This window comes from Sturnira hondurensis, unplaced genomic scaffold (genome assembly GCF_014824575.4).
Source record: "Sturnira hondurensis isolate 20B ecotype Veracruz unplaced genomic scaffold, ASM1482457v3 Scaffold0018728, whole genome shotgun sequence".
Lineage (NCBI taxonomy): Eukaryota > Metazoa > Chordata > Mammalia > Chiroptera > Phyllostomidae > Sturnira > Sturnira hondurensis.
Genome location: NW_028091359.1, coordinates 19451946 through 19478692, shown reverse-complemented (window position 1 = coordinate 19478692; position 26747 = coordinate 19451946). Strand labels below are relative to the sequence as shown.

Below are 26747 nucleotides of genomic sequence, written 5' to 3'. Positions count from 1 at the left end.
AGGCTTCGCTCCGTGCCTACCAAGCTGCTTCCTGGTGAATTATTTGCCTTTTAGCACAGAGGAAGGGCTTTTCTGGATGGGGGAACATTGCTACTCTATGGGCTTGGAACACTGTCCTCATCATAAATTAATAAATTGCTAAGCAAATAATTGCGTGTCTTTCGTGAGTGTGGTTACAATGAGTCACTTTTTTATTTTTAATATTTCTTGCTCCAGCGGTGTTCTGATACATAATGCAATGCTGGATTGTGGAAACTTTGCTGTGAGACAATCTCTTGGCACTAATTTTATGACCTACAAAGCCCTAAGGTGTTCTAAGCTTCTCCACTATCAAAAAGCAAACCCAATTTGTTTAGAAGAATGGATTTAGAGCAAAGGAAAGGGTGCAGACAAGTTAGAGTGATTCTCAATGTCAGGGGTTGAAAACAAAGACTCTATTAGCCAAATTAACAAGACAGTTAATTAAACAGAAATCTCCATAACTGAGGTGTCAAGACTTTATTGTACGTAAAATCTAGATTTGTCAGGCTGGGAATTAGGAGCCTTGGCTTTGTGAGAGATTACATAGGTGAGGTTGTTTTTTAAAGAGTTGCTCCTGTGAAACATGGGAAGGGATTAAGAAGCACAGACTGGTCGTTACAAAATAGTCACGGGCATGTGAACTACAGCCTGGGGATGTAATCACTAAGATTGCGATAGCTGCGTATAGTGCCGGATGAGTGCTGGAAATGTTGGGGAAAACACTTTGTAAACTACATGAGTGTCTAACCACCATGCTGTGCACTTGAAACTAATACAAAATAATATTGAATGTAAGCTGTTATTGAAAACAAAAATTTTTAAGTTGCTCTTTTATTGGAATAAAGTGTCTGTTTAGAGTCATTAGCTTAAAGTCAGCACCGCAGGCTAAACATTTGTTGCACCACTTCCGCAACGGACACTTACTATACCTTATTTTATTTAATCCTGTTCAATAGAGATTTATACCTTTATTTATTTATTTTTAAAATTTTACTTAATGGTTTTTAGAGAGGGGGAAGGGAAAGAAATGTTGATTTGTAGTTCTACTTATTATTCATTCATTGGTTGATTCTTGTATGTGCGCTGACGTGGGAGCAAACCCACAACCCTGGTGCATGATGGCACCCTAACCAAGTGAGCTATGGGGCCAGGACCTCATGCCATTTTTTAAATCAGTAAACCAAGGCAACTTTCTCAAGGTTATCTAGTCAGTTACTGATGGGGTCTGGACTCAAACATATATATAAGAACCATCTGGAAAAATTCCAATCATTGTTAGTACAAAGAGAATGGTTTGTGCGACATCAGTGTAGCCTGGCAGCCAAGGAGAGTGGACTGAAATGCTCATGTGCGAACAATGAGGACCTCACTGTACTAGTCAGTGGGGGGGTGATAGATGTGGTTGAGTGAGCACGCGCACTGTGTGGCCATCACACTCAAAATGACTGAGCAAGTAGACCAAAGAATCTGCCTCAAGTTTTGTGTCCAGGTTGAACATTCCTCCTTGGAAACTATTCAGATGATTCCGAAGGCCAGAGCTATGGGCAACTGGTGGTTGGCAGCTTCTTCATGACAACATGCCTGCTGATGCCTTATGTCTTGTGCAGAGTTTTTGGTGAAACATCAAATCACCCAGGTGACTTAGGCCACCCCACCCCCTGCCCAGACTTGGCACCCTGCAACTTTGGGCTTTTCCCAAAATTAAAATCACCTTTAAATGGAAAGAGATTTCAGACTGTGGATGAGATTCAGGGAAATACAATGGGGTAGCTGATGGTGACTTGGAGAACTGCATGAAGTCCCAAGGTGCCTACTTTGAAAGGGACCAAGGTGGTGTCACGGTCCTTCGCACAATGTTTCTTGTTATCTTCTTCAATAAATGTCTCTATTTTTCATAGTATATGGCTGGATACTTTCTGGATAGACCTCATATATTAATAAATCACCTTCGAAGTTATCCAGGCTTGTCATTTCAATTTGCAGAAAAGTGAAGCCGACAAAAGCTGTGATTTACCCAAGCACACCCAACTAGTTTGCAGCATAGCCAGACCTAGAATCCAGGTCTTTGATTTAGCTCAGGCTCCTTTTTATACAGTATTTTGCCTCTTTCTTTATAGGAAGGATGTGGAGTGGAGAAACTTTAAGACAGCAAAGTAGGAGCCAGCTGACAACTAAAAATCAATCAAGTCAGATGAATTGCCTCTGAAGTGGTATTTATCAGTCAGGATGCTTCAGTCTGAAAGCCAGACCTCTATTCACCGAGTATTGATTTCTGCACTTTTCAGGAATGCAGTAACTGTGCAGGGCAGAGGTCCGTCTCAGCTCTCCCTGCCGTTGTGAGCACCATTTGACTCAGGGTTGTGAGCACGTTCTTTCCCTGCCTTTAACATTCCACTTGCCACATCTTCTCCAGGAACTGAACACAGAAGTGACTTTCACACTGATATAAGGAGGCAAGCCACCCAGTGTTTAGGGATAGAAGGACAGAGTTCGACCGTATAGCATGATATGAGGGTCCTTGCAAAGGGCTCTGTGCCTACCACCACCCAACAACAGCAACAAAACAGACTCTGGGGAGTATCTGACCTTCCAAGGACAGTAAATGACTTCTTTGGGTCAAGCTTTACCCTGTTGCTCTGGCTTGCCTGCCCATGATCTTAAGAAAACCCCTTCACTTCCTTTAACTTCTCTGGTTGGCACTGCTCATCCCAGGGGCTAAGACACTGGTGCAGTGGCTCTCCCTGCCCCAGACCTCAGGTCAGGGCACTGTTAAAGAAGGACGGTGGAGCCTGAAGAACTGGAATGCCGCAAGTCCCTGCTGCTGTGCTGGTCTAGAACAACACTGCTGTTTGCTCCCCTCAGCAGCTCATCAGACATTGTTGTTTTGCCCCAACTAGTGTGGCTCAGTGGGATGGGTGTCATTCTGCAAACTGGAAGGTCAGCGGCTCCATTTCTGGTTTTCAGGCCAGGTCCCTGACTAGGGGCATGTGAGAGGCAACCGATTGAGGTTTCTCTCACACATCCATGTTGCTTTCCCTCTTTTTATCTCTCCCTTCCCTCCTCTCTGATAAAGAAATAAAATCTTTAATTATAAACTTCACTTTCAGCCCTGGCTGGTGTAGCTCAGTGGATTGAGCACGGGCTTGTGAAGCAAAGGGTCGCTGGTTCAATTCCCAGTCAGGGCACATGCCTGGGTTGCAGGCCAGGTCCCCAGTAGGGGACACACGAGAGGCAACCACACACTGATGTTTCTCTCCCACTCTTTCTCCTTTCCTTTTCCTCTCTCTAAAAATAAATAAATAAGATATCTTTTTAAAAACCCCATAATTTTCTTCAGGGAGAGAAACAGAGCGTATATCCTAGGAGAGCTGTAGCAGCATTTTCTTGACATATAAGGAATTTATAAAATTCATATTCATATATGTATTGGGAGTCTAGGGGGAGAGTTGGATCTCCATTCTCTGTGGTGGGGAGTAAGTAGATAATGCCTACAAGTAAAAAGTTAAGAAATACCAATTCTAACCTATTACTTGAAGATATGGCAATAAATGCTAAAATAATCGGCTACAATTGGTGAAAGTGGTTTTTTGGGGGAGGGAGAGATGGTCAGGGGGGAACATAAGCAGCTGCAGCTGCTCTTTGTAATAAATCTTGGTAACAAATTCTGCAAGACTGTATAACTTCATAAACACTAAAACTAAAAACATTACAGTTGCAAGGGATTCAACAACGTTGGGGAAAAACATTCCATTGTTGCTGACATGTACTATGAAGTTCGGCCTATGGTGGTTGCATCTGTACTGAATATGTACAGACATTCTTTCTTGTATTATTCCCTGAACAATACAGTACAACAACTATTTACATAGCATTTACATTTTTTAAGATTTTATTTACTCTATTTTTAGAGAAGGGGAAGGGAGGGAGAAAGAGTTAGAGAAACATCAATGTGTGCTTGCCTCTCACATGGCCCCCACTGGGGACCTGGCCTGCAACCCAGGCATGTGCCCTGACTGGGAATTGAATGGCAACCCTTTGGTCTGCAGCCCATGCTTGATCCACTGAGGTACATCAGCAAGGGCGCATTTATATTGTATTATGTATTATAAGTAATCTAACTTAAAGATTCTTTTTTTAATCTCAGAGGGAGAGAGACAGAGAGAGAAACACTAATTCGTTGTTTTACTTATTTATGCATTCATTGGTTGCTTCTTGTACGTGCCCTGACTGGGATTTGAACCCGTAACCTTGACATATTGGGATGACACTCCAACCAACTGAGCTACCCAGTTGGGACTATAAGTAACCTAGAAGTAATTTAAAATATATGGAAGGAAATGCATATGTTATATGCAAATACTATATCATTTTATATAAGGGACTGGAGCATCTTTGAATTTCGGTATGCGTGGAAAGTCCTGAAACCAGTCCCATGTGGATACTGAGGAACCACTGCAATTGTGTAGCTAATGTACATCTCCACATCTGGAATGCNGAGCTACCCAGTTGGGACTATAAGTAACCTAGAAGTAATTTAAAATATATGGAAGGAAATGCATATGTTATATGCAAATACTATATCATTTTATATAAGGGACTTGAGCATCTTTGAATTTCGGTATGCGTGGAAAGTCCTGAAACCAGTCCCATGTGGATACTGAGGAACCACTGCAATTGTGTAGCTAATGTACATCTCCACATCTGGAATGCAAGCTCTCAGCAGCCTCAGTCTAGTCAGCTCTCTCCTCTGTACCCTGGCACCCCCTGACAAGGACTACACCTGGAGGTGTGCATTAAACTTTTGTAGAAGGAAATGTTTAAGGGCTATATAAGCTTTGGAAAGACTTCCTGCACTGAATAGGAGTTTGGACAAGAAAATCTCCAAAATACCTGCCAGATCCATGATTTTTTAAAATGTTTTTAAAGATTTTATTTGTTCATTCCTAGAGAGAGGAGAAGGGAAGGAGAAAGAGAGGGAGAGATACAACATATGGTTGCTTCTCATGCATTCCCATCTGGGGACCTGGTCTGCAACCCAAGCACACACCCTGACTTTGAATCAAACCAGAGACCCTCCAGTTTGCAGGCCTGTGCTCAATCCACTGAGCTACACCAGCCAAGGTCAGTTCCACAATTTTAATCCACTTTCCTACTCCTCTCAACTGCTTCAGTCCAAATTCATGTCTTTCTTTCATTCTTAAATTCTTGGATAAATAGTAAAATCCCATTACCTCCATTGTCTCATTAACATTCTTGTCAACCTGGAAGCTTCCTTTTCCATTATTTTTCTGAAACTACTCTCTTAGGTCAGGGAATTCTTTCTTACTAAGCCTGTGTCCTTTCTCAGTCTTCCCCTACCTTTTGCATCATGTAACATCTTTTCATGAAGCTCTTCCTTCCTGTATTCCTCTTCTGACCTGTCCAGCTGTTCTTTCCCAGGATTTCCTGGCTTCCTCCTATCCTACCTAGACTGTGTGTGCCTCAAGCCTTTCTCGTCTACTTTTCTGTTGCTCTTTCCTCTGTGAACTGACTCCTTCTCCTGACTTCAGTATCAATTTTGGTCTGATAATTCAACCCCTCATCTCAAATCCTAGACTGCCACTTGTGTATTTTTAGCTAGAGGATGTCTTTATGAGTATGACCTGCAGTCACCTCCAAGTCCAATTTTAAACTCAAACAATGAGCAGACTGATTTGACTGCAATGAGTGGCCCATAACTGTGGCAGCTAATATTTTCTATTCAGATCTATTCCTGGCTTGGTCATTTCTATCACACTAACTTACACAGACTATTTTTGACTAGTAAAGGGACCTTAATGGAAATTCTTAATTCTTTAGGTTTTAGTTCCTTGATGTTAAATTATTTCATTTGCATGAATGTTTTACAGCTTAAAAAGAAAAAAGAAGCCTGGAAATCATTGTCAAATAGGTCCAAATTTGGCAAAATGTCAAAACTCTGCTTGGAATTCAAGACCAGCTCCAATTTGCCTCAAATTTTGCCATCCAACATCATCTGTGCTTCTTTGCATGAAAATGGAAAATGATATGGCCGCATGGTTAAGAATGGGAGCGCCAGAGTCATCACTGTACTACTGTCTGTGGGGCCTTGAGAAAGTGGCTCAGCTTCTCTGAGCATCAGTGTCTTTACCTATAAAACCAGCCAATAATAACACCTATCTCATTGGATTTTTATGAAAATTAAATGAACTAATGCATATAAAGTTGTTAGAGAGAACCTGACATATATTTCATGTAATTAATTGTGTGACCTAAGGCAGGTTACTCCACCTTTCTGAGCCTAGAATTCTCATTAGTAAAATGGGAATAATAAAAATACCTATCTTCTTAGGTTATTTGGAGGGCTGAATTAGCTTATTCGTTTATTAAGTTCTTCAAAAGATTTTATTTATTAATTTTTAGAGAAAAGGGAAGGAAGGGAGAAAGAGAGGGAGAGAAATATCAGTGTATGGTTGCTTCTTGCGCACCCCCTGCTGGGGACCTGTCCCACAACCCAGGCATGTGCCTTGACTGGGAATCATACCAGCAACCCTTTGGTTCACAGGCCAGCACTGAGCCACACCAGCCAGGGCTATCTATTAACTTTTTATTTTTAAATAATTATAGGCTTACATGGAAGTTACCAAAATGGCACAGAGAGCATAAAGATAAACATATAGGGCCCTGACTGGTGTACTTCAGTGGATTGAACGAGGGCTTGCAAACCAAAGGATGGTGGTTCGATTCCCAGTCAGGGCACATGCCTGGGTTGCAGGCCAGTTCCCAGTAGAGAACACACAAGAGGCAACCATACATTGATATTTCTCTCCTTCTCTCCTTCCCTTCCCCTCTAAAAGATAAATAAATAAAATCTTAGAAAAAATAAACATATACATCAATGGGGTAGAATTGAGAGTCCAGAAACAAAGAAATAGTTAATTTTTGACAAAGGACCAAGACGATTCAAAGGGAGGAGAACACTTTTTAACTAGTAGTGCTGGGACAACTAGATATCCACAGGCAAAAGATAGAATTTGGAGGCCTATCTTATACCACACACAAAAATTAACACAATGCGAATCATGGACCTACAAGTAAGAGCTAAAACTCTTATAAGAAAACATTGGAGTACATCTTGGGACGTGGCTTATGCAATGCTTTCTAAGATTTGACACTAAGCCCTGGCTGGCATAGCTCAGTGGATTGAGCGCGAGCCTGTGAACCAGATGATCACAGTTCGATTCCCAGTCAGGGCACGTGCCTGGGTTGCAGGCCAGTTCTCAGCAGGGGCCACATGAGAGGCAACCATACATTGATATCTCTCTCCCTCTCTCCCTTTCTCATTCCCTTCCCCTCTAAAGATAAATAAATTTAAAAAAAAAGATTTGACACTAAAATCACAAGCAATAGAAGAGAAAATATGAAAAGTTGGGCTTTATCCAAATTAAAAACTATTGTGCTTCAAAGGACACCATCAAGAAAATGAAATGATAACTCAAAGGATGGAAGAAAATATTTATATATATTGTATATGACAGGGGACTTATATCTAAAATATATAGAACTCCTACAACTCAATAAGAAGACAACCCAATTTTAAAATGAGCAAAAGATCTGAAAAGAATTTTCTTTTCAGAAAATTCAGAAAAAAATTTCTCCAAAGAAGTTATATAATGCTGCAACAAGGATGAACCTCAAGAACATCATGCTCAGTAAAATAAGCCAATCACAAAAGACCACACCATTCTATACTACCGTTTACATGAAGTGTTCTGATCAGGCAACTCCATAGAAATGGAAAACAGACTAGCGGTTGCCTAGGGCTGAGGAGGAGGTGGTGGGAGGATATGGGGAGTGCTGATGGGAGCAGAGCATCTTTTAGGGATGATGAGAATATTCTAGAACTAGATAGTGATGATAATTGCATGACTCTGTAAATATACTAAGAATCATAGGATTGTATATGTTAAACAGGTAAACTTTTTTTGTATGCTCTGAAAAGGAATCTAACCGGCCACCTTTCACTTTGCGTGAACGCTGCCCAAGAAACTGAGTCACACCAGTCAGGGCTAGACAAGTAAACTTCATAGAATGCATGTTATATTTCAATAATGCTATTTAGAAAATAGTACAGAGTTCTTGTGTATCTTTCACCCACTTGAGAACTTTTTAAAAAAAGATTTTATGTATTTATTTTTAGAGAGAGGGGAAGGGAGAAAGAGAGGGAGAAACATCGATGAGCAAGAGATACAGGGATCAGTTGCCTCTCCAATGCCCCCAACTGGGGACCTGGCCAGCAACCCAGGTATGTGGCCTGACTGCGAATTGAACTGTAGATGTTTCAGTCTGCAGGCCAGCACTTGATCCACTGAGCAGGAATAGTAGGACAATCAAAACCAAAAAATTGACATTATTGTTGACATTATTACAAATCAACATTATTAGTAAAATGCTTTTATGAAACTGTAGTCAATATTAGGATTTTACCAGGGTTTAGAACAATAACTGGTACACAGTGAACCTTATATAGGTGGCAAAGTCTTCACTACAATGATGATGATGAACATAATAATGATGATTCTGGACTTTTTACTGAAGCCAGGTTGATGGGCTGGCTCTTTTTAGAGCACGCCACATTTCTCTTTCTAAACTGTAACTCTAAGAGCATTTGAGATACTGCTCGCATCATGTCATCAGTTTGGCTCAAACTCATAAAAATTCTCCAATAATTAATTAATTAATTAATTAACAAACTCTTATTCTAACAGCTCCCTGCAATTCCTTCTTCCTTTCTCTTTCTTTACTCCATCAAATCCTTCACATCCATCTATCTTCATTAAACATTAGATAATCTTCCTTTCTCTTCCTAAAAGTGTATGATCCTCCACAACAGCACCACTTGCCTAAACTCTCTTTGGCATTTTTCTCTGATTACTTCACCTTTGAGTCCTAAATTCTCAGCTAGACTGAGAGGCTGTAGTGGTTACAATTCCCCTGTTTCCTCTATAATAAACTTGGTGTGGGTTCAAATAAACTCATCTGTTATAGTAAGTCAGCCTGAAGAGTGTTACTGAAGGATGAAGCAAGAAGGTTGGGAATTGAAACAAGGATAGCAGGAGGTGGAGCGCTATTCAGGCGGCAAGACATTGGCAGAGCCTGAGGGAGTCAAAAAGCATTTACAGGGGGTGCACTATACACTCCATAGTGTAATCACTGCAGAAAGAGAAAAGAGGAATGGAAAGAGAGGGGAGAAAGGCACCCAGGGATGTTCTTCCCATGGCTTCTTATTTTTCTAGTTTTGTTGACTAAACTAGTCCTTGACTTCTGAGCAGGGTTAAACACCCTCCCCGCAAACTTCCGTAACAATGCATCTAAGAACATGGTCTGCCTCCTCGATACCCTGCGAGCTCAGTGAGGTTGTTTTTCCCCCTTCTATGTTCCCAATAATACATAGCAGGTACTCAATAAATGATGATTGAGGTCCTGGCAGGGTAGCTCAGTTGACTAGTGCATCATCCCAATATCCCAAGATCGTGGTTTGATCTCTGGTCAGGGCACACACAAAAAGCAACCAATGAAAGTATAAATAAGTGAAACAACAAATCTCTCTCTTGTACTTCCAGCCAAGATGGAGGCATAGGTGGAAACACTGTGCCTCCTCGCACAACCAAGTTCAAAGACAACAAAGTTTTAGTAACAAAAACGCAAACAAAACACAGAAAACTGAACTATACAGAAGTCCGACGACAACAAACCGTAAGCCAGACCGGTAAGAGGGGCGGAGCCAGGGGCTGGCAGACAGGGGTTGTGCAGAAAAAATCAGCCAGACCGACCCAGGCACACACAGGCGGCGGTTGGCAGATCCCAGGCGTGGGGTGGCAATGGGCAGACGCAGTGAGGGCACAAAACGGCTGGCTGACCGTGGTCACACATTCGTGCGCAGATAAACCAGGTGACGGAGCGAGCAATGAGATAGACCGCACAGTCCCCAGCGGCTTGCGGGAAGCAGCAGAGGGGACCGCCATTGCCCCTCTCTGACTCCGCCCCCACATACAGCGTCACAACCCAGAGACTGAGTTGCCCCACCCTGGTGAGCACCTCAGGCTTTGCCCCTCATATGTAACAGGTGCGAACATACCAAAACAGTATGGCTCAAGAACAACTCAAAGCCCCAGAGTCAATAATTCTAAGCGACCAAGAGATAGCCAAACTTTTAGATGCACAGTTCAAAACGCTGGTGATCAGGGTGCTCACAGAACTGGTTGATTGTAGTCACAAATTAGAGGACCGTGTGAAGGCTAAACTAATTGAAATTAAGGGAAATGCACAGGAAACCAATAGTGATGGAAAGGAAACTGGGACTCAAATCAAGGGAGTGGACCAGAAGAACGAGAAAAATGAATGAAGAAACAGAAATTCAAAAAAAATGAGCCCTGGCTGGTGTGGCTCAGTGGATTGAGCATGAACTGTGAATAGAATGGTGGTCGGTTCAATTCCCAGTCAGGGCACATGCCTAGGTTGCGGGCCAGGTCGTCAGTGGGAGCCACGTGAGAGGCAAGCACACATTGGTTTCTCTCCCCCTCATTTTCCCTCCCTTCCCCTCCCTCTAAAGATAAATAAAATATTTTTAAAAAATGAGGAGAGGCTTAGGAACCTCCAGGACATCTTTAAATGTTTCAACATCCAAATTACAGGGGTATCAGAAGGAGAAGAGGAAGAGCGACAAGTGGAAAACTTATTTGAACAAATAATAAAGGAGAACTTCCCCAATCTGGCAAAGGAAATAGACTTCTAGGAAATCCAGGAAGCTCAAAGAATCCCAAAGAAGTTGGACCTAAGAAGGAACACACCAAGGCACATCATAATTACATTAGCCAAGATTAAAATGAAGGGGACAGTCACCTACAAAGAAGCTCCCATGAGACTGTCAGCTGATTTCTCAAAAGAGACCTTACAGGCAAGAAGGGGCTAGAAAGAAGTATTCCAAGTCATGAAATTCAAAGACCTACAGCCAAGATTGCTCTACCCAGCAAAGTTTTCATTTAGAATGGAAGGGCAGATAAAGTGCTTCTCAGATAAGGTCAAATTCAAGGAGTTCATCATCACCAAGCCCTTATTATATGAAATGTTAAAGGGACTTATCTAAGAAAAAGAAGATAAAAAAAATGAACAGTGAAAGGACAGCAAACTCATAGTTATTAACAACCACACCTAAAACAAAAGCAATCTAAGAGGACAGCTAGCTAGATCAGGAACAGAACCATAGAAATGGAGATCACATGGAAGGTTAGTAACGGGAGTGGGAGGAGGAGAAGCGGGGAGAAGGCACAGAGATTAAGTAGCATAGATGGTGAGGAGAAAATAGACAGGGGGAGAGCATGAATAGTATGGGAAATATAGAATCTAATGAACTTGTGACGTGTGGACATAAATTAAAGGGGAAGGAATGGTGGGGGAGGGGGTGTGCAGGGTGGAGGGGAATGAAGGGGAAATAGGACAACTGTAATCACATAATCAATAAAATATATTTTTAAAATCTCTCTCTCTCTCCCCCTCTCCCAAAAACATCAATGAAAAAAATATGCCCTGACTGGTGTAGCTCAGTGGATTGAGCACGGGCTTGTGAAGCAAAGGGTCGCTGGTTCAATTCCCAGTCAGGGCACATGCCTGGGTTCCAGGCAAGTTCCCAACAGGGGACCCATGAGAGGCAACCATACACTGATATTTCTCTCCTTCTCTCCTTCCCTTCCCCTTTAAAGATAAATAAATAAAATCCTTTTAAAATATTAAAAAATTAACATCAATGAAAAAATAAAATAAATGATGGTTGAATGAATGAAAGCATGCATGAACAAAAGACTGGTTGACTCGGAGCTAGTATTGGACCTCAAGTTTACATTATGAGACTAGACACAGAATAGTATGCAAACTTTGAGAAATTTATTAAAACCCTGGAAGCCTGAGTCTGTAGCGGTCCCAAGCCAGTCGCAGATAAAACGATGAAGCCTGTTTGAGGGCCCAGAAGCACCCTCAGAACGCGGGAGGCGGGCCTTGTGCCTACTCTGACCACGCCCCCTTGCCTTCAAATAATTCCGCCTATAAGCCCGCCCACGTTGGCTCGATGTGCAACTGTAATTGGTCAGCTATCTAATCTGTCTGAGCGCATCGGCGCCTATTGGGTCAAGTGCTGAACCTGGGTTGCGCACTTCCCAGTGTTGGCAACGCGGTGCGGACGTAGCCCTGCCGCCATTGCCCTGACTGCGGCTTGCTGTCTGTGTGAGGGGCTGTGGAGGTGTGTGGCGGATTTTTAAGGGGCAGCGGAAGGCCTGGGGGGCGTCGAGTTGAGCGGCCAGAGGGGTTAGCCTGGCCTGTGTCCACGCTAAGCGTGGAGGGACTGCAGGACGGGGGTCTCGATGCGTTGCTGCTGCGTCTCTTGTGGGCCCGGGCCCTGTTGCCTTGTTAATTCTTTCTTCCGCATTCCCCCCAGATTCTCCGGACATGGCCGGAGTATTTCCTTACCGAGGGCCGGGTAATCCGGTGCCCGGCCCTCTAGCCCCGCTGCCGGACTACATGTCGGAGGAGAAGCTGCAGGAGAAAGGTGAAGAAAGCGGGCGAGAGCGTTGTCAGCGGGCCCCGAGACGTGGGGATGGGTGTGCGCGTGCGCGCGTGCTGGGGGGGGTTGAACCTTTTTTCCTTGTGTTTTGGCAAGTATCAAAACATTAGGTGTTAGCTCACTTATTAGGCACCCCCTCCTAATTTTTTTTCACCCAGTCAGGTCTTTAAAAACGTCTGTTTGCAGACACTGATTCAAACAATGGAAATGCAATAGTGATGGTAGACAGAACACCTGCCCTTATATGGGTTTGAAATGCTATGAAGGAGATAGATAATAAAAAAGCTTACCTGTAACGTACCTGGGTAAGGAAGATATGCACATTTGTGAAGAGTTAAAAAAAAAAACCTTTAATGTGAATGTGATGAAAGAAAAAATAAAGAATAGTGAGATGACAAGAGAATTAGCTAGGAGCACTCTTGCTGGATGCCAGAGCCTCTTACACATCCTGACAGGCAGGCCCTCACCCTAGGGCAGTGATTTTCAACCTTTTTATTTTTGTTTTGATTTAAAAAAATTTTAGAGAGAAACATTGATTTCTTGTTCCACTTATTTATGCATTCATTGGTTGCTTCTTGTATGTGCTCTAACCAGGGATTGAAATCGGGCATATATGGTAACGCTATTGCCAACTCAGCTAGCCAACCTGGGCTCAACCTTTTTCCTCTCATGGCACACATAATTAACTACCAAATTCTGTAGCACACCAAAAAATACATTTTTTGCCGATTTGACAGAATAAATAGGTATAGTTTTGGTTCCTTCACACCAGACAGTTATGTTGGCTGTTGTCATTTTTTTTACATGACAATCTAAGAGAAAAGAGGTCCATGCCCTTGACTAAATAGCCAGGTATTACATGTTTGAAAAATTCTTGTAGCACACTGGTTGAAAGTTGCTGCTGTAGGTTGAGAGTTGGAGATGATTAGATTAAGGGTGTGCAGTCCTTTAAATCGAGGTATCTTTGTAGCCCGAAAATGGCAGCAATTGCAGGCCAAGCGCTATGCAGAAAAGCGGAAGTTTGGATTTGTGGATGCTCAAAAGGAGGACATGCCCCCAGAACACGTCAGGAAGATCATTCGAGACCATGGAGACATGACCAACAGGAAGTTTCGCCATGACAAAAGGGTCTACTTGGGGTAAAGAACATCCTGGGATTATTTCATTTGGATTTTGGCCTGTTTGCTTTCTCCCTGTTCCATAAGGTGTAGGCCTGGGTAGCTACTCTATCATTTTGGGACTTTAATCTTCTTGGTGGTTGTAAGAAAAGGGAGAAAACCATTAGGATTCTGTGATAATTCCAGATCTTCCTTTGTCCTATTGGTGCTGTGATAAAATGTCCTTATCTTTGCAAGGGTTGAGGCCCATAGCAGGGCACTTTGTGCATTCTTCTTGCCTGTAACTCCTCAGTGACCAGAATTCTCAGGCTCAGGAGTAGTTAACTCCTGAGGTATCTATACTCTTTATTTTTCTGTGGCCCAAAGCTGAGTGAGAACAGGTATAAATACTTCAGCAGATCCCTTTTCCATCTTGACACAAAGATGTTAACCAGTTCATTATGAACACCAGTTCATTAACCACTGAGACAACCTTGGAAGTTTTGTTGTAGTTCAAAACTCTGACCTTGAGAACTGTGCTTCTTGAGAACTATGCTAGGGATGGTTCTCAAGTACCAGGGACAAAGTGGTAAACAGGAAGTAATGGCCGTTCTAGAGCTTTTAGTCTAGTAGCATGACAGACATGAGACAAATGGTTGTAATAAAGGGTGGTGAATATTTTATTATTTATGGGAATGCTCAGAGAGCATAGGAAGTGAGACAGCCTGAAAGCTGTATTTAGAAGGACTGAAACCCAATATTGTGGGACTGTGAATTTAAGAAGAGTAGCACAATTGGAGACGGAGAAGCAGAGTTCCTGGTTGTGGAAGGCCTGCATAGTAAGTTTTTAAGGTGGGGTCTTCTGTGGAATATGGTACTGTGGTACCATGTGTCTTCTCTGAATGGGACAGGTAGCAGAACACCTTGTGACTCGTAATCACCTGTCTTCCTAATGTTTCAGTGCCCTAAAGTACATGCCACATGCAGTCCTCAAACTCCTGGAGAACATGCCTATGCCTTGGGAGCAGATTCGGGATGTGCCTGTGCTATACCACATTACAGGAGCTATTTCCTTCGTCAATGAGATTCCCTGGGTCATTGAGCCTGTCTACATCTCCCAGTGGGGGTAAGAAAGGCAGGAATATGGTGTGTGGTGGTGGTAGGGAGGCAGTGGGTGGAAACCATTGTGTGGCATTATTGTTGGCTTCCAGGTCAATGTGGATTATGATGCGGCGAGAAAAAAGAGACAGGAGGCATTTCAAGAGAATGCGCTTTCCCCCTTTTGACGATGAGGAGCCGCCTTTGGACTATGCTGACAACATCCTAGATGTTGAGCCACTGGAGGCTATTCAGCTAGAACTGGACCCTGAGGAGGATGCCCCCGTGTTGGACTGGTTCTATGACCACCAGCCATTGAGAGACAGCAGGAAGTGAGTGTGGTTGGACTTACCACTCCTGTAAGAGTTTTGGAAATCCAGGCGTCTTGGGAGAGCAGCCGGTAGTGTGGTTTGGTTCCTGGTACACTGGCCTGACATGAGTCTCTCTTTTTTTCCTAGGTATGTTAATGGCTCCACTTATCAGCGCTGGCAGTTCACACTGCCCATGATGTCCACTCTCTACCGCCTGGCCAATCAGCTTCTGACAGATTTGGTGGATGACAACTATTTCTATCTGTTTGATCTGAAGGCCTTCTTTACCTCCAAGGCACTCAATATGGCCATTCCTGGAGGCCCCAAATTTGAACCTCTTGTTCGAGATATCAACCTACAGTAAGTTGGAGAGAGTGGGGATTTGGGGTTGAATAAAATTTAATCTTGATTAGATTTTAACTAACTAGTTTGCTCTAACTAACTAGATTTTAAGCTCTAACTAATTTGCTCATCTTTGATTTTGTACCCTAGGGATGAAGACTGGAATGAATTCAATGACATTAACAAGATCATCATCCGGCAGCCTATACGCACTGAGTACAAGATTGCTTTCCCTTACTTGTACAACAACCTTCCGCACCACGTCCACCTCACCTGGTGAGAGAGCTGGAACCACAGTTAGGGAAGAGAGAAGTCTGGCATTTAGGTTGGGCCTGGACAAGAGAATCTTGGCTAACACTTGTCTCATTTTAGGTACCACACTCCTAATGTTGTATTTATCAAAACTGAGGATCCTGATTTGCCAGCTTTCTACTTTGATCCTTTGATCAACCCGATTTCCCACAGGCACTCAGTCAAGGTGAGAGGAAGGGACACATTTGACTTTCTAAGAGAAATTTTCTGACCTTGAGCGAGGCATTACTAGATTAAGAGTCCTTCAAGGCGGAGTTATTGGTACAATTTTGGTTTCTGTGATTTTGCATGTGGGCTTTATTATTACTCCTCCAGAACTCTTTTCGTTCTGGTATATTTTTACTATGTTCTCTTTTCCCTTAAAGTCTTTTCTTGATATTTAATTCACACATTTAAAGCATACAATTTGGTGGGTTTTAGTTTATTCACAGAATTGGACAACCATCAGCTTTCAGGCAACTTTAGAACATTTTCATTTCCCCACAGAGAAACCTTGCACCCATTAGCAGTCACTCTCCATTTCCTCTGAACCTCCCTTGCCTGGGCAACTATTAATCTACTTGATGTTTCTGTATTTGTCTCTTCTGGAAGGTTCATAGAATTATACAGTATGCCTCATATGCTCCCTACTGTGGACCTGGCCTGTAACCCTGGCATGTGCCCGGACTGGGAATCGGACTGCAGCCCTTTGTGTCACAGGCTGGCACTCAATCCACCAAGCCATGCCATCCAGGGCTCTGTTTCTTTTCTTTCTGGGTTTTATTTTTTTTATACAACCTGTGGTCTTTTATGACTGGCTTCTTATGCACAGAATGTTTTTTGATATTCATCTATGTTCCATTCTGTTCTCAACATGAACAAATCTGCTTCCCCAAGGCCAGTTTTTGAAGCTTTGAGCAGGAGTGGAGAGCAGTGTTTACTTACAGTATTGGGCCCCTTTGGGAGGCCTTTGGTAATGAGCCAGTTAGAGTGTGACTGGTGATGGTTGCTTTCATGGTTGGCTCTGGCTTGTTTTCTTGGCCCCCTTTGCCCTGGCCCTTTAGGGTTTCTCTTCTCAGGTAGCCCAGTTTCCATGGCAGGTGTAGCCACTCTGCTTGGCCCCAGAGTGTTTCCCTTTCATCCCAGGTCTTTGCTCAGTTCAGCAAGAGCTGAACCTTTGGGGGTTCTTCTTTCAGAGTCAGGAGCCGTTACCGGATGATGATGAGGAGTTTGAGCTCCCAGAGTTTGTAGAGCCTTTCCTGAAGGACACACCCCTCTACACGGACAATACAGCCAATGGCATTGCCCTGCTCTGGGCCCCACGGCCTTTCAACCTACGCTCTGGTCGGACCCGCCGGGCCCTGGACATACCCCTTGTCAAGAACTGGTAAAGCTACCACCTGGGGAGATGGTAGAGGGTGTATAGGAGAAGACTCCAGTTGGGTGGGCGTGCAGGCTTTAGTAGTGTGGCTGGAAGTAGAGATGGGTCAATCTCTTCTGGGTTTGTTTTCCCAGGTATCGGGAGCATTGTCCTGCTGGGCAGCCTGTGAAAGTGAGGGTCTCTTACCAGAAGCTGCTTAAGTACTATGTGCTTAATGCCCTGAAGCATCGGCCCCCTAAAGCCCAAAAGAAGAGGTAAGGTACCTGTGGGCCCCTGCTCAAACTGCTTTTTATTTCCCCCCAAATCAGCAGGCTAACATCATTTTCCTCATTCCCACCCCAGGTATCTGTTCCGCTCCTTTAAAGCCACCAAATTCTTTCAGTCCACAAAGCTGGACTGGGTTGAGGTGGGGCTACAGGTTTGCCGCCAGGGCTACAACATGCTCAACCTTCTCATTCACCGTAAAAATCTTAACTATCTTCACCTGGATTACAACTTCAACCTCAAGCCTGTCAAGACACTCACCACCAAGGTGCCTGCACTGGACCTTAGGGGTCTCCTGGGCTTTAGGGATGGACTGATTTTGCTCTGGCCCCCAAAGAAGGCGTACTTTTAGTTGGGACCATTGCTGATTAATTTTTTTTCCTGTTCTCGGCATCTTCTCCAGGAAAGAAAGAAATCTCGTTTTGGGAATGCTTTCCACCTGTGTCGAGAAGTTCTGCGTTTAACTAAGCTGGTGGTAGATAGCCATGTGCAGTATCGATTGGGCAATGTGGATGCCTTCCAGGTGAGGCTATGAATCCCCAACCCCTACCGCAGGTGAAAAGCCAGGTGAAGTCTGCGCTGATTGTGGAGATGGCTTTCGCTGAAAGCCAGATGGGGCATTTGTGTTGCAGCTGGCAGATGGATTGCAGTATATCTTCGCCCACGTGGGGCAGCTGACAGGCATGTACCGGTATAAATACAAGCTGATGCGGCAGATTCGCATGTGCAAGGACCTGAAGCATCTCATCTATTACCGCTTCAACACGGTGGGACCCTGCCCGCGCACTCACTCTGTCAGAGCCATTTTAATTTACATCTAGTCAGGGTGCTTTCCAGGGACCTATTTGTGTCATTACCGCCCTCTCCTTGTCAATCTCAATGGCCCTCCTCCCCTCAGTACTCCCCCAACCCCCAAGCCCATCTGTAGGTCTAAATAGGAAATTTCAGTTACTGGTTTCTGTCTTAAATTTTCTCATTTACCAGCTAAAATGCTGTTGAGGTCCCACATTTTTCCCCCCTATGCTGTCATAAGTTCTCTTTCTGTCCCATCTCTGCCAGTTTTCTGTTGTTGTCTAAATGAATTGCTAACTTATATTCTTGACTTGTGCTTGGGATCATAGGGCCCTGTAGGGAAGGGCCCTGGCTGCGGCTTCTGGGCTGCCGGCTGGCGGGTCTGGCTGTTTTTCATGCGCGGCATCACCCCCTTGCTGGAGCGATGGCTGGGCAACCTCTTAGCCCGGCAGTTTGAAGGTGAGTGGTTTTTTCTATGCCCGAGTTCTGTTACATCTTCAAGAGTAGGTCATATGTGTGCTTTTCTGTCTGCTGCCCTTGTTTGAGGCTGAGAATACCTGCTCAGCCTCTAAACCCCATTCTTTTTTTTTTTTTTAAGGTTTTATTTATTTATTTACCTTTAGAGGGGAAGGGGAGAGGGAGAGAAACATCAATGTATGGTTGCCTTTTGTGCGTCCCCTGCTGGGAGTTGGCCTGCAGGGAACTGGCCTGCAACCGAGGCATGTGCCCTGACTGGGAATCGAACCGTGATCCTCTGGTTCTCAGGCCTGTGCTCAATCCACTGAGCTACACCAGCCAGGGCTAAGCCCCCATTCTTTAATGAGCCAGACCTACTGTTCTGTTTCTTATTTTGTTGTAACTGTGGTTAGTGAGGCGGTCATGAAGGTGGAGACTTGTTAAGTGAATCTTTTTTTCTTTTTTTGAGAATTTTTTAAAAGATTTTATTTGCTTATTTCTAGAGAGGGGAAGGGAGGGAGAAAGAGAGGGAGAGAAACATCAATGTGTGGTTACCTCTTGTGTGCCCCCAACTGGGGACCTGGCCCACAACTCAAGCATGTGCCCTGATTGGGACTTGAACCGGTGAACCTTTGGTTCACAGGCTGGCACTCAGTCCACTAAGCCACACTGGCCACAGCTAAAAGCAATGAATATTTTAATCACTTCACTTCTAGGCCGCCACTCAAAGGGGGTGGCGAAGACTGTAACAAAGCAGCGAGTGGAGTCACATTTTGACCTTGAGCTTCGGGCAGCTGTAATGCATGACATTCTGGACATGATGCCTGAAGGGATTAAACAGAACAAAGCCAGGACAATTCTGCAGCACCTCAGTGAAGCCTGGCGCTGCTGGAAGGCCAACATTCCCTGGAAGGTTGGTATCTCTACAACTCTGAGGAGTCATGTACATCATCTTCCTGGGGTTAGGATTACTACTCCTGGATGCTTTCAGGGGGCCGTATGACTCCCATCACTTTCTTTACTTTTAGAGAAAGAGGACGGGAGAGAGAAGGAGAGAAACATCAATATGTGGGAGATACATTGATCTGTTGCCTCTCACACTCTCCCAACTAGGGAGGGACCTGGCCTGCAACCCAGGCATGTTCCCTGGCTGGGAATTTAGCTGGAGACCTTTTAGTTCACAGGCTAGTGCTCAGTCCAGTGAGCCACACTGGCCACAGTTCCCATCACTTCCTCATTGTGCCTTTTGCACACTCAGGTCCCTGGATTGCCAACGCCTATAGAGAATATGATCCTTCGATATGTGAAGGCCAAGGCTGACTGGTGGACCAACACTGCCCACTACAACCGAGAACGCATCCGCCGTGGGGCCACTGTGGATAAAACTGTTTGCAAAAAGAACCTGGGCCGCCTCACCCGTCTCTACCTNTAGCTGGAGACCTTTTGGTTCACAGGCTAGTGCTCAGTCCAGTGAGCCACACTGGCCACAGTTCCCATCATTTCCTCATTGTGCCTTTTGCACACTCAGGTCCCTGGATTGCCAACGCCTATAGAGAATATGATCCTTCGATATGTGAAGGCCAAGGCTGACTGGTGGACCAACACTGCCCACTACAACCGAGAACGCATCCGCCGTGGGGCCACTGTGGATAAAACTGTTTGCAAAAAGAACCTGGGCCGCCTCACCCGTCTCTACCTGAAGGCAGAACAGGAGCGGCAGCACAACTACCTGAAGGTTAGGCATTGTAGGCTGGGTTGTGGTAGATGGCAGGGGTGGACTGCAGAGTTGTGCCCATGCCTTGTTCTGGAGGGATTGGCTACAGTAGGAGGCTAATTATTATGTCTGCCTTGCAGGATGGGCCTTACATCACAGCAGAGGAAGCTGTGGCAGTATATACCACCACTGTGCATTGGTTGGAAAGCCGCAGGTTCTCACCCATCCCATTCCCCCCACTGTCTTATAAACATGACACCAAGTTGCTCATCTTGGCCTTGGAGCGGCTCAAGGAAGCTTACAGGTGAGGAGTGGAGTGGTTAGGTTCCTGTGGGAAGGCGATGGGGAGATGGCAAAGAAAGGTTTAGCCTCAGTCCCTTCTGGGGTTGGTTTCCTCTTGGTTCTCATTCACTTTCTTGTTTCCTCGTCAGTGTGAAGTCTCGGTTAAACCAGTCTCAGAGGGAGGAGCTGGGGCTGATTGAGCAAGCCTATGACAACCCACATGAGGCCTTGTCCCGCATTAAGCGTCACCTTCTCACACAGAGAGCCTTTAAAGAGGTGAGTGAGGTGCTCCCTGAGTTTTATTTTGGCTCTGTTATTCATGGCACCCAGGTTGGCCAGTTGCCTCAGGTGATAGATTGGTGGATTGGTGTGAGCCAGTTTCCCTGTTCCACAGGTGGGCATTGAGTTCATGGATCTCTATAGCCACCTGGTGCCAGTGTATGATGTGGAACCACTGGAGAAGATCACTGACGCCTACCTGGACCAGTACCTGTGGTATGAAGCTGACAAGCGCCGCCTCTTCCCACCCTGGATCAAGCCTGCTGACACAGAACCACCTCCTCTGCTTGTTTACAAGTGGTGCCAAGGTAAACTTTTCTAGAATCACCCCTGAGGAAGGGAGATGAGGTGAGTTCCACATCAGCATTCTCATTTGGGCAGCATAATTCATTTAGTCTCTTGCTGCATGGTACCAAGGAAGTAAGTGTTAACGTTAAACTGAACAAAGCTGATGCTGCTAGTCATCCACGTGACTAGACAGAGTGGCAGTGCAGTGGGGTTGTGCAGTATAGTATCTGTCGTGGGCACTGGTGCAGAAAGGGAATTTCTGACCTTCCGGGGACCTGTCTGGCTTACTCTTCAGGCATCAATAACCTGCAGGATGTGTGGGAGACAAGTGAGGGTGAGTGCAATGTCATGCTGGAGTCACGCTTTGAGAAGATGTATGAAAAGATCGACCTGACCCTGCTGAACAGGCTGCTGCGACTCATTGTAGACCACAATATAGCTGACTACATGACAGCCAAGAACAACGTTGTCATCAACTATAAGGTGTGTCTTAGGGGCAGTGTAACGAGGAATTGTAGGGGGCATTGCCTTGTGGACAGGAGTTAAGAGTTGTTAGTCTCTATTTCTAGGACATGAACCACACGAACTCATATGGGATCATCAGAGGCCTGCAGTTTGCCTCATTCATCGTGCAGTACTATGGCCTGGTGATGGATTTGCTTGTGTTGGGATTACACCGGGCCAGTGAGATGGCTGGGCCTCCTCAGATGCCAAATGACTTTCTCAGTTTCCAGGACATAGCCACTGAGACCGCCCACCCAATTCGTCTCTTTTGCAGATACATTGATCGCATCCACATTTTCTTCAGGTGAGAGCTTGCCTGGATTCTTACCCTTTTTTTTTAATCCTCACCTGAGGGTATGTTTATTAATTTCAGGGAGCAGAGTGGGGAGAGAGAAATGTCAATGTGAGAGAGAAAGGCCATCTGTTACATCATGTGTGCACCCGACTGGGGATCAAACCCACAGTCTTTGGGCATACAGGACAGCGCTCCAAACTACTGAGCCACCTGGCCAGGGCTGGATTCTTATCCTTGCAGGGCATTGAGACATATGCCCAGCCTCTGGAAGTGGCTCTTGTACCTTAATTGACTTTCTGCTGGGTTGGGGCTCCAAAATGGAATGAAGTCCTGTGAGTAGGATAGGTGTTTGGGGTGGGCTCCATTACTAGCTGTAGGTCTAATGAGGTCCTAGTATATCCCCTGGGGCCCTCAGCAGTACACCTTGCCTGGTGTAGGTTCACAGCAGATGAGGCTCGAGACCTGATTCAGCGTTACCTGACAGAGCACCCTGACCCCAACAATGAAAACATCGTTGGCTATAATAACAAGAAGTGCTGGCCCCGAGATGCCCGCATGCGCCTCATGAAACATGACGTCAACTTGTGAGTTCAAGTGGGGGCTGTGGAGCTGGAAGAACACCAGCCTGAGGGATTCAGAGATCAATTAGAGGGGATTTAAGAGGTGGTGTCCTGGGTACTCTTTCAGGATATCCTCACTCTTGCCTTTGAAGGGAATTTTCTTCCAGGAGACTGATGTGACCAAATGTTTTCTGTGGGCAGGGGTCGGGCAGTGTTCTGGGACATCAAGAACCGGCTGCCACGGTCAGTGACTACAGTTCAGTGGGAGAACAGCTTTGTGTCCGTGTATAGTAAGGACAACCCCAACCTGCTCTTCAACATGTGTGGCTTTGAGTGCCGTATTCTGCCTAAATGTCGCACCAGCTATGAGGAGTTCACCCACAAGGATGGGGTCTGGAACCTGCAGAATGAGGTACAACTTGGGAAGGAGGCTTGATACAGCATTGCTGTATGTCTCCCTGTGCTATATGCCTCCCTGTGCCTCTGCAATAAATGGGGGTGAGGGATACCAACCAATTTTTCATTATTGACCAGCTGAGGCTCGTGGGTAGGCAGGGCATAGTGTGGTCAGAGTTGGTCCTTGCTCTTCTGGCAGTACTGGAGACAGGTTCACCTTGACCTTGTGGTTTAGGTTACTAAGGAGCGGACAGCCCAGTGTTTCCTGCGTGTTGATGATGAGTCAATGCAGCGCTTCCACAACCGCGTGCGTCAAATACTGATGGCCTCTGGCTCCACCACCTTCACCAAGGTACGTCAGACAGTGAGCACCAGCTTTCATCATGTCCTCTTTCCATTTCGAGTCTCTTTCGGTTCTTCCCCTGGTTCTCCTTTCTTTCTAGTGTTGTCCACTGTACCGGTCTCCATGCTTAGAGTGTCAGATCAGCTCATAGTTGTTCGTCTGAGAATTCCTTGTAGGAATTCTGCAGTCTATTTCTGTGTAGTTGTGATGATTCTAAATTAAGGTAAATTGGGGGTTTATTTTTTTAAGGTAATATTTATTTTTAGACAGAGGAGAAGGGAGGGAGAAAGAGAGGGAGAGAAACATCAGTGTGTGGTTGCCTCTCATTGGCCCTCTAATGGGGACCTGGCCTATAACCCAAGCATGCATCATAACTGGGAATCGAACCAGAGATCCTTTGGTTTGCAGGTCAGCACTCAATTCTCTGAGCCACATCAGCCAGGATTAGAAATTCATTTTTTAAGTTTAAATAAACACCATTCGTTTTGCGTCTTTCCAAGGGCTAGTTATCCAAGTCATATAGCTCATTTTTTAAGTAGCATCTTTTAAGTAACATAGTATACATGTTGCAAAGCAAGTGTAAGTAGTAATTTCAGTGTTTATTTTCTCTGTCAGTTGCTTCCAAAGGCCTAGGTGAAGCCATCTGGAATTGAAAAAGAATAATCTGAGGATTTATTGACTGTATGCTTAAGTTTTTACAAGGTTTAAAAAGTCATCTTGACCTTTCCATTTTCTTTTCTTGCCATTATATTGGTGAACACGAATGTCCTGGCTGATGCTCTCAAGAGCATCCATAATGACAAAAAGAGAGGGAAACATCGGGTTCTTAGTAGGCTGTGCTCCACAGTCATTGTCTAATTTTTAACCAAGATGGTGAGGCAGAGTTACACTGGTGAATTCGAAAGCACTGTGATCACAGAGCTGGGAAAATTGTGAACTTCACAGGCAGGTTGAACAGGTGTGTGTGCTCAGGCCAAGATTTGCTGTGCAAGTCAGAGATCTAGAAAAATGGCAAAATAATCTGCACTTACCCTGTCGGTTTGTTTTCATTGTTGTGACAGTTTCAGCTGGCATCCTGGTCCACAGAAGGAAGGGAAAAAAAGAAAAAAGCAAATGGTAGAAAATCCTGGGATTCTTTTTCTAGGACTGTAATACATACATAGAAATAAAGTGTCTCAGTGGATAAAAAGTCACTTCATCCTGGTTTCCCTCTGAATGAAAACTGTTAGCCATAGCATTTTTCTTTGATTCTGACTTTTGTATTCCTTCAGATATACAGCACACATAATGAAGAATCCTTTAAATTTGTTAGGGGCGTTTCTTTTGAAGGATACATTTTATCTTAATGTTTTTTACCTAAAATTCCTCATGATACCTTTTTTTTTTAATACAGTGCAAGGAAGAAGCTTGTCTTTTAGATTGGCAATTGCCTCTGAGGGTGAGGTAACAGGAATTATGTGTCTCATTCATTCCATTGGTGCTAGCTGTTGGTGCTAGCCACTGCTTTGAGGGCATTATGGATGCACTACACATAAGATAGAGTCTCCGCCTTCATTGAGCACATGTATCTAGTTGGAGACACAGATGCATAGTCAGGAGAACTCTAATAGGGCTGTAGTGTTATTTGGGACTCTGAGAGTACTCAAGTTAATGACTGGTCCACTCTGGGAGAAGGAGAGGTAAGGCTTCCTGAAAGAAAGAACACGAGGTGGCGAGAGAGGGCATTCCTTCAGCCAGAAGTATGGAGCGGTAGCTAGCATGGTATATGTTTGGCTCTAAGAAATTGAGAATTTACTGGAGTAAAATGGCGGAGTTGGGACTGTTAGTGGGTGGGGGCTGGATGGATAAGCAAGAGGCAGATTGTGAAGGACATTATATGCCTTGTTAAAAGTTCAGTAAGTTAAGATTTACTGAAGCATGGGAGTGATTTTTTTTAAAGATTTTATTTATTTTTAGAGAGAGGGGAAGAGAGGGAGAGAAACAGCAATGTGTGGTTGCTTCTCATGCGCCCCCTACTGGGGTCCTGACCTGCAACCCAGACATGCGCTGACTAGGAATCGAACCTTGGATTCACAGGTCAGTGTTCAGTTCACTGACCCACACCAGCCAGGAAAGGAGTGACTTTTTTTAGATTTCTGTGGTAGGCAGTTCACTCTTTCAGCTGTGGGGAAGACGGGTTTAGAGGAATGGGATGTGAGATTGGGTTTGGGAACTTTTTATCTACACCGGAGTCCAGATAAAAATTACTAATGCACCGAAAGTACAGGTCAGGACAGGGAAACAGATTGGATAAGTAGTTGGCAGGTAAAGTGAGCAGAGCTTCATTTCGATGGGATGCCAGAGGGACAGGAAGAAGTCAAAATAACATTCAGTTTTGGCATGTGTGACTAGGAGGGTGGATACTGGTATCACTGTCTGGAAGACTACCAGAAGAGTACCAAGTTTAGGGGGAAAGTGAGTTTAGTTTAGGATGTAAAAGCTTTGAGGTGCCTGGGAACATCCAGGTGGGGGTGTCCAGCAAGTATTTATATATTTCTTTAATTCCGTGATAAACATACATATGTGCATGTCTGTATTTTCCCCCCTAGTGGTTGGTGCCTCTTAAATTGATGGTCTCTTAGATTTGATGAAAAATACTGAGTTTAAAGCTCCAGAGAAACAAATGAGAGAAAGTAAGAGCAGTCGGGATAACTTACAGGCCCCTTTAGGATGTCCAAGTGGGGGCATTTTACAATCTGAAGCTTGGAGAAGATGTCTGAGTTGATACAGATTTAGGAACCTGTCAGCTAAAAAAGATGGTTGAAGGCTCAAGAGAGAACAAGATTATCCAGGAAAAGTATAAGGAGATGACTTTGGACCCATTAGGAACACCAAGCAACAGTGTGGCCAATCAGAGAGCGCTGGGTCATGGGAGCCAAGGCTGTCAGGAGGGAGGGGCCACTTAACAGTTGCAGTTGCCTAAGTGTCTTTCAGTCAGATAAGGTCTGAAAAGTATCCATTGGATTTGGCGGTTTGAACGTCACTGGTGACCTTAGCAAGGGCTGTTTCAGAAATAGTAGGGATAGAAGCCAGATTGCAGTGGATGAGGCTTTATGGGAAGTGAGAGAGTGGAAACAGCAAGGACTGTCAGTTTGCCAGAGCTGGAGTAAGGAGGAAGGACGTTAGATGCCACCTAGAGGGAGATGTAAGTCAAGGCAGATATTTTAAAATGGGAGTGACTTGGGTCTGTTTTCATTGAGGAGGAGCCAGTAGTGGTTTAGGGTGCAACAAGTGTGGTAAGTGATAGAGCAGCGTTCTGGAGGAATTGTGTAGGTTTGGTAGAAAAGGCAAGCAGAGGAAACATCCTCTGAACCTAACAGAAAAGAGGTCTGGATAGATGTGAATGTAGATAAGTTTATTTTTGTTTTATTGATTGATTTGAGA

The 26747-nt window shown here is 44.6% G+C and overlaps 1 protein-coding gene across 1 annotated transcript in view; it reads left to right on the top strand.

Moving 5' to 3' along the window:
- Positions 1-12221: 12221 nt before the first annotated feature.
- Positions 12222-26747, top strand: part of PRPF8 (pre-mRNA processing factor 8) — a 31184-nt gene continuing 16658 nt past the window's right edge. Inside the window, exons 1-24 of the mRNA XM_037070351.1 lie at positions 12222-12310; positions 12506-12616; positions 13602-13770; positions 14690-14854; positions 14940-15158; positions 15285-15497; positions 15630-15755; positions 15852-15957; positions 16967-17157; positions 17286-17405; positions 17494-17683; positions 17819-17938; positions 18048-18182; positions 18537-18666; positions 19380-19576; positions 20192-20398; positions 20518-20681; positions 20809-20935; positions 21054-21246; positions 21522-21709; positions 21796-22034; positions 22463-22609; positions 22787-22997; positions 23217-23333. Coding sequence (XP_036926246.1) covers positions 12517-12616; positions 13602-13770; positions 14690-14854; positions 14940-15158; positions 15285-15497; positions 15630-15755; positions 15852-15957; positions 16967-17157; positions 17286-17405; positions 17494-17683; positions 17819-17938; positions 18048-18182; positions 18537-18666; positions 19380-19576; positions 20192-20398; positions 20518-20681; positions 20809-20935; positions 21054-21246; positions 21522-21709; positions 21796-22034; positions 22463-22609; positions 22787-22997; positions 23217-23333 — 3774 coding nt within the window. The 5' untranslated portion in view covers positions 12222-12310; positions 12506-12516. The remainder of the gene's footprint in view (positions 12311-12505; positions 12617-13601; positions 13771-14689; positions 14855-14939; positions 15159-15284; positions 15498-15629; positions 15756-15851; positions 15958-16966; positions 17158-17285; positions 17406-17493; positions 17684-17818; positions 17939-18047; positions 18183-18536; positions 18667-19379; positions 19577-20191; positions 20399-20517; positions 20682-20808; positions 20936-21053; positions 21247-21521; positions 21710-21795; positions 22035-22462; positions 22610-22786; positions 22998-23216; positions 23334-26747) is intronic.